Raw genomic sequence first — 9,835 nt, 5'->3', positions numbered from 1 at the left:
GTCTGCTCATCGAACCACGTGCAGGAATGAATGAATTGAGCCTCTTCCCTTAGATAGTGCTTCCTACCAGGGAAAATCAGGATCTGTCCTTGCCATTCCAAAGACTGGATTTCTCCAGGGGCAGGTGAGAAAGACGAGGGAGGTAACAGCGTTCCCTCTGATGAACAGAGAGGTGGTCTTCCTGGCTTTTAGGGGAACAGCATCAATCCTGGTTGATTCACAAACTGAGAAAAAAAAGGGTCAGGAACTCGGCACCTCTGGGCTGCATCTGCTTTGACCTTGAGTTAGGATCTGGGCTCAAGAGCAAGTCCTAGGGTCTTATAATTTACTCCCTTATCTTTTCTTCTGTTTGGTGCTGTGGTTAGTTCCTAGCATCTTTTTTTTTTTTTTTTTTCTTTTTAGGGCCGTACCTGCAGCATATGGAGGTTCCCAGGCTACGGGTCGAATCGGAGCTGCTCCGAGCCACGGCAACGCAGGTTTTGAGCTGCCTCTGTGACCTACCCCACAGTTCACGAGGCCAGGGATCGAACCTGAAACCTCATGGGTACCAGTCGGTTTCGTTTCTATTGGGCCATGACAAGAACTCCAGTTCTTAGCATCTTTATTCTCAAAGAACTTGGCACAGAAAGTCAATGTCAACAAGAAAAAGAAAGATGGCCCTTTTTTCTCATAGATGTGCAAAGCTAGTTATGTCCTGGGCCTGCAGCATGTGGACCATCTTGGCTCTGGCCCAACAGGCCCCCGGGGTGGCAGTGTGTCTTTGTCTTGGCTTGCTCTGGGAGCCACAGCCCCAGAAAGGCCAACACTCTCTGCTCTGGGGACTCTTCCTAGATTTTAATGGGGAGGAGATTGTCTCATTCAGGGTTTCTCAAAGTTGCTACGATTGGCATTTTGAGTGGAGCAATTCTATGCTGCTGGAACTGTCCTGCACGTTGTGAGATGCCCACGAAATGCCAGGGGTAGCCCACAGTTGCAGTGACTCTCCAAACACACACACACACACACACACACACACACACACACACACACACACACACTTCCAGTGCTGCTAGGATGGGCAGCCTGGCCCCTAGTTGAGAGCCACTTGGCTGACAGTGCTTTTTACGCCTTTGAGAAACAGAAGCCCCAAAGGCTGAGTGACAGGTGACAAGTCCACGGCTACCTTCTCAGATCTGATGACTTCTGGCCCAGCTGCCCTTGAAATGATGGATGTTCCTGCAAACAACCCCAGGATGCCACAGCACAGCAGAACTTCCAAGTCTCAGTGGCATAGAGAAATCGAGGCACACAGAGAAAAAAATAACCCCACTGTGACCAGAGAGTGAGCAAAAACGAGGTGGGGGGCAGGTTCCCCAGGATACATTTTCCAAGGTCCAGCTTAGCTTAGTAAGTCCTGCAGCCTGGCTGGTATCTGCCTGGTGGTCAATGCAACAGCCTCCCGGCAGGCGGCGCCTTCGTAGCTACCACCATCCCAAGGTCAACGTGGAGGCTGGGCAGCTCAGTGAAAGGAGCCAGCCTCCGGTCTGCAGGTTAGAGTTCGGGCAGCCAGGGGTCCGCCTTTCATCTCAAGTCTCCAGTGGGCTTAGCGGGAGCGGGGGCAACTCCATCCCAGGCTCCTGACCCCTTTCCAGTCTCCTCACAGTCTCCGTTGGGATACACGGCTGTCAGTGCCAGCTCCTCCTCGGGGTCCTGGCAGTCACCTGGAACACAGGAGGAGTCACCCAATCAGATGATCAAGGTTCTGTGTGGTCAGCTAGGAGTGCAAGGGAAGAGGTTGGCCTCAGCCACTATCTACTTTAAAAACACAACAAAATCTTGGAGCTCCTGTCGTGGCTCAGTGGTTAACGAATCCGACTAGGAACCATGAGGTTGTGGGTTCGATCCCTGGCCTTGCTCAGTGGGTTAGGGATCCGGCGTTGCTGTGAGCTGTGGTGTAGGTTGCAGACGTGGCTCGGATCCCCGTGTTGCTGTGGCTCTGGCGTAGGCCTGTGGCTACCACTCCGATTCGACCCCTAGCCTGGGAACCTCCATATGCTGCAGGAGCGGCCCAAGAAATGGCAAAAAGACAAAAATAAATAAAAATAAAAACACAACAAAATCTGTATCAAAACCCTTAAAGATGTACATACCCTTTGACCCATCAGTACCACTTCTAGATTTTTATCCTAAGGAAATAATGAGGAATAATTAGTGGAACGGCTCCAGCCATCTTGCTACCAGCCTAAGGATGAAACAACACCAAAGATGGCCCAGCAGAGACAAAGAAAGAACCTGGGTCCTCGATGGGGTCACTGGGCCCCTGAATCAACCAGCCCTGAAGCTGATTCCACCTCGAGACTGGCTTTCAGGTGCGATAAGGAATTCTCTGGCTGCTTACGCTACTTCGAGTCCTGGTTTCTTTAACTGTAGCAGAAAGCGTCCTAAATGATTTGATGTCCAACAAAGGGACTGGCTGGGTAAACTGAGGCTCACTCACATGATGAGATTCAGGCATTAAAAATGATGTATAAAATAGGGAGTTCCCGTTTTGGTGCAGCAGAATCGAATCCGACTAGGAACCACGAGGTTGAGGGTTCGATCCCTGGCCTTGCTCCACGGGTTGAGGATCTGGCATTGCCCGTGAGCTGTGGGGTAGGTTGCAGACGCGTCTCGGATCTGATGCTGCTGTGGCTGTGGTGTAGGCCGCTGGCTACAGCTCCGATTAGACCCCTAGCCTGGGAACCTCCACATGCCACAGGTGCGGCCCTAAAAAGACACGCAAAAAAATGATGTATAAAATTCCATGGGCATAAACATGCATACAGGGGCAAGTAAAATTTGGGAAGTCTGAATAAGGTCCGTGGATTGCTTCGATGTCAAGTTCCTGGTTGTAATATTATCCTATAGTTTTGCAAGATGTTACCATGGGGGAAAAGTGGGCAAAATGTACATGGGATCTCTCTCTCTCTTTTTTTTTTTTTTGTCTTTTTGCCATTTCTTGGGCCACTCCCGGCAACACCGGATCCTTGACCCACCGAGCAAGGCCAGGGATCGAACCCACAACCTCATGGTTCCTAGTCGGATTCATTAACCACTGCACCACGACGGGAACTCCTGTACATGGGATCTCTGTGAGTGATTTCTTACAACTGCATGTGACCCTACAGTTACCGTCAAAAAAAAAAGATGAAAGATGTTGACATATAATTATCGCCACGAAACATTGCAGTCACAATATGTTACTGATGAAGAAAGTCGATTCTAAAACTGTGTATGTAAATGTACGCAAGAAGGTATAATCAGTTTATTATTTATATTGTAAATGTATTGTATAGTCCAAACATACAATTTGCATCTTAATACATTCGCTTCTACTTAAGACTCAACGATTTGTTATACGCCACAGAGGGAAGTTATCAGGGTTATGCATAATCAGTTGTTTATGATTCCTTTGCTTTTTTCCCCCCTTAAGTTCCCAGATGCGTTCAAAATGATAATGGAGAGGTTGACACAAACAGTTTCACAGTTAAATACTTTAAATGTGAGACATTTTGCAGATGACTTATATATTACATAGAAGAAAATTTATTAAAATTTAAATAGTATAAAGCAACACAAATAGATAGCTAAACAGAGACAGAGGGAAATGATCTCCCCCAAAATATAGATTATTGTTACCTCTGAGTGAGGGAATTACATAAATGATTTTGAGTATTTGTTTCTTTTGTGTTTGTTGAGCTTGCCATTGTGTGGTCAGAATTCTAAGAGGGCCCCCAAGATTCCCATCCCTGGGTGGGACCTGTAACCATGATGAGATTGTCACGCTCTGGATTTGGGGGTGTGACAAAGGTGATGGCTTGTCACTCCTGCGATTATGTTAGGTTATAGGAGAGGAGGTCCTTCTGCTGATGGAAGGTTGAAGGTGCAGTGGCTGCTGGGTGGTGAGAGGGCCCCTTGGAGCTGACAGCCAGCAGGATGGGACCTCAGTGCTCCAGCAGGGGGCAGTCTTCTCCAAGCTGGGCGCTGCCTGCAGTCCCTCCCAGCTCCTGCAGGCCAGTCCCCTCTCTAAACACACGCCTGATCTGCACAGCCTGGCTCGGAAGTCACCACTGGCCCTCTATTCCCCGGAGACCTGGGTCCAGGGCCTGATTTGGTGTCAACACTCCTCCTCCTCCTCCTCACCCTCGGCCCTTACTAGTCTCCTTCTGCACCCCTCTCCCCCACCCCTACACTCTTGGCGGGAGTCCCTTTTCTGAGCTGGACATCATGCTTGCAAGCTTTGGTTTCTGGTGCTCTCTCCCCAAATCTTCCCACTGCTGCCTAAGAAAATCCCCCCGCCCCTGGGTAAATGTCACTTGATCCGTAAACCCCCCCAGATCTTTGAGGGAGACAATACGAATTTGGCTCAGGTGTCCCACCACGCACGTCCGACACCTGCACTGCAGCCCCACCCGCACCCCTTCCTTAGGCTGACACTCCTGGGGCTTGAGCCCTGCTGACCTAGCCTCGATGCCGGCTACCTGGCGGTGCCCGCACCTCTTGTTGCTCATGCCCACACCCCGCATGTGGCCAGTGGTGGATATTGGTCTTACTCCTGCCTACAGTCCCTGTGTGCATATGACCACCATCGGGAACCCCCAGCCCTCAGGGGCCAGGAGGCCAGGAAGGCGACAGACACACTCACCCTCAACTGGGGGGCTGGCATCTGGGTCCTTCCCCCGGCTCCAAGGACCCCAGGAAAAGCACGCCAGCAGAGCTGGGAGGCCAGGTCTCTCCCAGGCTCCATCTGTTAGAAAGAACACAAAGTCCCAGAGGCAGTGGGTCACACGCTGTTTGACACGACTGAGAGAATTTTCTGTTCAGCGAACCAAGAGCTTCAACTGTCAACTGCCCTAGTTTCAACCGTCTGATTAAAAAAAAATTCTGGTTTGCAAAAGGGGGTGGGGTTTTTAAACAAAAGAACTCCCCCGCCAAAGATTGCTGTATATATATTACCTCATTTCATCTTCACAAAAACCCTATGTTGGGAGAATTATAGTATCAGAAATGACATGAAATGAATTGCAATTACATGGCACCAAAGAAAAAGCTCAAAGAGCAGTGATGCCCTCCCACATTTTGAGTTCAATTTCTTTTTTTTTTGGCTACACCCACAGGCATGCAGAAGTTCCTGGGCCAGGGATGGAACCCTGCAACACCAGATCCTTAACTCCAAGGCCACCAGGGGACTCATCAAACGATTTCTAATAGGAATAAGAATTAATCTTTTTTTATAACCACGCACAAAACAATTACATATTGGTTTGAGTTTCTTCACCACTTTAGTTATCTGGGAATCACTTGCAATCCCTAATCACCTAGAATAAGGTCAATTGAAACAAAGATTTTAAAAAGGACTCCAGGGGAATTCCTGTTGTGGCTCAGTGGCAACGAACCCCACTAGTATCCATGAGAACGTGGGTTCGATCCCTGGCCTTACTCTGTGGGTTAAGGATCTAGTGTTGCCATAAGCTGAGGTCACAGATGCAGCTCAGATCCCACAGTGTTGCTGTGGCTCTGGTGTAGGCCGGCAGCTGCAGCTCCGATTCGACTCCTAGCCTTCCATATACCTTGGTGTGGCCCTAAAAAGCAAAATAAAAATGAAAATAAATATGAAAAAAATTAAAAAGGATCCCAGGCAGCCAAAACACAGAAAATGCTCGTTCATAATTCTTTACTTGGAACTACTGACTCATAATTTGTACCCAATTCTGACAAGACTGCGTCCTTAGTTTTTCAGCCTAAAAGTAGCTCTATTAGATGTAAACCTGGGAAAGGGGCACTACCAAGAAGCAGGCAACCTAAAAGTATAAAAACGGCCATCAGGAGTTCCTGCTGCGGTGCAGTGGAAATAAATCTGACTAGGAACCATGAGGTTGCGGGTTCCAGCCCTAGCCTCGCTCTGTGAGTTAAGGATCCGGCGTTGCCGTGAGCTGTGGTGTAGGTCGCAGATGTGGCTCAGATCCTGCATTGCTGTGGCTGTGGTGTAGGCTGGCAGCTGTAGCTCTGATTGGACCCCTAGCCTGGGAACCTCCCCATGCTGCTAGCGCAGCCCTAAAAAAAAAAAAAAAGGCAAAAAAAAAAAATAAATAAATAAATAAATAAAAATGGCCATCCAACAGTGAGAAAAGGAACTGGAAAACCGCAATCCCGAATCATCTTAGCAATGCGAACTCCTGGTGCAGCGCACAGCAAAAGCCCGGAAGAAATTACTGGATCATGAGTTACAATCACACTCATAACATTCAGGCATTAATGAAAGGTTTCACATTCAGTATGATTTTACAAAGCCCTATTGAGTTTAACATTGTAGAGATTGATTCCCTTGCAAAATGCTACACACTTTCAAGTGTTAGTGTGGAAAAGGAGGCAAGGATTCTGCATGCCAAGCCGGGTGTTGGGAAAGAGGCATACAAGGGCGATTAAACTCAAAGGGAAAGTGACAAAACCACGTGGTAAGAGCTTGGAGCGCCAAGGCAGGATCTGGGATTTCATTTGTGAATTTACAAATGGGAGTGGGCAGGGTCAGGGCAGGCTTTCTGGAGGAGGAAGTCCAGTTCTCCATGATGCGATGGGATTGGTCAGGAAAAGAAGGATGGAAGAAAAGGCTTTTCATTCTGAGGCACCTGTGATGTATTCAAAAGCTTAGGAGGCCAGAGCGAGCGTGGCTCTGGGGAATTAAAATTGTTCCCTGGGAAAAGGAGACGGCGAAACGACTACAGGCTCAGAGAATTTTCTAGGCGCCAGCTCATTAGGGGACAGAAAAATTTCCCCATGGGGCCAGGTCAGCGAAGGTGCTGGCATCAACACTGACAGAAGGACAGTCCACCTCAGGACATTCTCCGTGTCCTTTAGGATGCTGGTCACTGAGTTTCATATTTTGCTGGCTTCCTCGCAGACTCAACTGAAGGCTTGTGGGAAAGGGTAGGGGAGGTTAGAGCGGACTCCACAGCTCATAGGGATGGCCTTCACCTAGGCCGGCCAGGCTGGCAGGTTAAGTCTGTGACATTTGTGACATCAGAGGTATTAGGTCTCTTTGCCAGAACCCCGCTCCCCTACGCTGGCTCCTGCATGTCCCAGCTTTGCCAGATCCAGCGGTACTTACTGTCCTTTTTGTTTGTTTTTTTAGGGCTGCATCTGTGGCATATGGAGGTTCCCAGGCTAGGGGTCCAGTCAGAGCTGCAGCCACCAGCCTACACCACAGCCACCGCAACATGGGATCCAAGCCGCACATATGACCTATACTGCAGCTCATGGCAATGCTGGATCCTTAACCCACTGAGCCAGGCCAGGGATCAAACCTGAGTCCTCATGGATCCTAGTGAGGTTCGTAACCGCTGAGCCACCATGGGAACTCCCAATGTCCATATTTTAATTCAGGGTCACCGGAAAGCTTCTGCACAACCATGGGTACCATGGTGGTGGAGCTTCTGACCCTCTGCTGATGGCAGCAGTCCCCAGGGTGGGGAAAGGACACTCAGCCTCCCCTCCCCACATTTCAGGAGACTGTGAAGGGAAGACAGGGAGATGTGGCAGTGGGTGCCCAAGCCAGAGAGGTGGCCTAGGAGGGCTGGGAAATTCTGTGCCCTCATTCCCTGACATCCTTTCCCCCTGCCTCCAAGTCCTGGCATCTCTTCTCTGCCTTCTTCCTTTGACCCTGTGGCGCTTCCACTCTGAGCCTGCACCTTCGCATTTGATGGCCCAGAAGCTCCTGGCACTGGGAAACCCGGCTCTGCCCTCTCCCCACCCAGAAACCGGCGCATCCCAAGGCTTTCCCTTCTCCTCCTCTAACTCCCACCCAGATCACGGCCCAGCTCAGTCCAACCCTCTCTCCACCAACCTCCCCTGCCTTCTGCTTGTCCGCTGGGCTTTCCTAAGCCCCTGTGTTTCCCATGCACTCAGAATCCTCCATAGACAGACTCAGACCCTTGCGCAGGTCCTGCTGAGCCCTAGCTGGGAGGCCCAGGGCGAAGCACCTCCCCTCTCCGGGCCTCAGTTGACTTCGATGTACAATGAGGGGGTTGGCCTAAAGAGTTCCAACTGGCGGGCCTTGCCCAGCGCCCGCTACCCACCCGCGCCCTTCCGGGCCTCGCGCCCCCTCACCTGGTCGCGCTGGCCCCGCGGCTTGCAGAGCCCTGCAGGCGGCCGCCTGGACGGCCAGACTGGAGGCCGGGTGGCCGGGACAGTAGGCGGCCGCTTGTACTGGGCCCCCAGCCTGGCGGCCGAACACGGTGCGCAGCAGCGCCTCCAGAAGCCGAAGCTCCGGGGCCACCTCGTCCTCCCGCTCGGCCTCGGCCACCAGCACCCCGACCAGCGCCGCCCCGGCCCGGCGCCGGCCACGCACGTCCCGCAGCATCTCCCGCAGGTGGCGCCGCGGCTGCCGGGCGGCCAGCGACGACGCGCGGCACAGCACGAAGACCAGCGGCGAGCGGAAGGCGCGCGCCCCCGCCATCCTGGGCGCCTTCTGCGCCCCCGGCGCCCCGGGCCCGGTGCCCGGCACCGCCGCGTCTCCCGGCTTGCCCGGGGCTTGCTGGGGTGGGAACACCGCCCGGGCGAAGTCCCACAGCAGCGTGCGGCTCTGCTCGCGCTCCCACAGCTCGCCCACCAGCAGCACCTGCCCTTGGCCGCCCGCCGCCTCCACCAGCGCCTGGAAGGGCGGCTCCGCCGGGCACGCGGGCCGGGCGGTCAGCGCCTCCAGCTCGCGCTCCATGCTCGCTGCCGCCCGCCTTCTGCGGCCGCTGCGGCCCTGCGGGCCTGCAGCCCGCCTCTCAGGGCGGCGGCGCCCGGGCCCGGGAGGACACGCCCCCGAGGGGTGCGCCCCGCCCGACCCCCGGCCCGCGGGCCCCGATCGCCTAGCTCCAGCTCAGCGCTGCGTGGGGGCGAGGACTGTCTCCCTCAGCCCAAGAAGGGTGGCGTCTCCCCAAGTCCCTGCGGCAGACCAGGGGCAACTGAGTCATCCATCCATCCATCCATCCATCCATCCATCCATCCATCCATCCGCCCATTATCCAGCAAACATTTATTGAACACCTGCTAGGGGCAGAGGAGCCGGAGGTGGAGGAAGACAGAAGATGATTGTGCGAACAGCCTTCACAAGCTAGATTGGTTTGAGACATGGAGCAGATATTTTTGAAGGGTTCCCATGGTTTGAGACACGAAGTTCTGGAGGCAGAGCTGCCTCTGATTGCTTCTTTGGAGTGGTGGTGGTGGGCACCAGAGAAACGGGTAGGGAGGTGAGAAAGGAAGCCAAGTAGGGGTTTCTTCTGTTACTTCTCTCCTTAACTCACCTTTTGGGCTTTCAGCATTTAACAAAAACTAATTGAGGGCTCATTATTTCAACAAATCCTTATTACCTGCAGAGCACTGCCCTCTGCGGCACAGGGGAGTCAAGGCAGATAGTGTTGTTCCCTGTGGAGCAGAAAGTCTAGGGGGCAGATGTGGGGCACCGTTGGTGTTCTGGTCCCTTAGTGGAAGAGGGGACAAGAGGGTGTCGGTAGGCCAGCTCAGAAGCAGGAATGCACTGCTTTTCCTTCTAAGGATTTAGGGAGCTTTGTCCAATAGAAGGTTCTGTGATGATGAAAGTGTTTTAGATTATCTATACTGGCCAGTGTAGTAGCTACTGGCCATATGTAGCTATTCCTGAGCACTCGAAATCTGGATAATGCAAAAGAGAGATTGAAATTTTTTTTTTTTTTTTTGGCTGCACCCCAGGGCATGTGAGATTTCCCAGGCCAGAGATCAGACCCAAGCCACAGCAGTCACTTGATCGAGTCCTCAATGCTAGGACACCAAAGAACTCTGAAAAACTGAATTTTAG

The 9,835-nt window shown here is 52.3% G+C and overlaps 1 protein-coding gene across 1 annotated transcript; it reads right to left on the bottom strand.

Annotated features, from left to right (window-relative positions):
- C15H2orf72 (chromosome 15 C2orf72 homolog) lies at positions 585 to 8,787 on the bottom strand. Its single transcript, XM_005657589.3, has 3 exons — positions 8,122 to 8,787; positions 4,664 to 4,765; positions 585 to 1,700 (listed from the first exon to the last, which is right to left on the bottom strand). Exons 1-3 carry the CDS (start codon positions 8,726 to 8,728, stop codon positions 1,561 to 1,563), a joined length of 849 nt encoding a protein of 282 aa, XP_005657646.1. The 5' UTR covers positions 8,729 to 8,787; the 3' UTR covers positions 585 to 1,560.

The sequence above is a fragment of the Sus scrofa genome, chromosome 15, assembly GCF_000003025.6.
Source record: "Sus scrofa isolate TJ Tabasco breed Duroc chromosome 15, Sscrofa11.1, whole genome shotgun sequence".
Classification (NCBI taxonomy): Eukaryota; Metazoa; Chordata; class Mammalia; order Artiodactyla; family Suidae; genus Sus; species Sus scrofa.
Note: the sequence above shows the minus strand (reverse complement) of the source record. Positions and strands in the feature narration are given on the sequence as shown.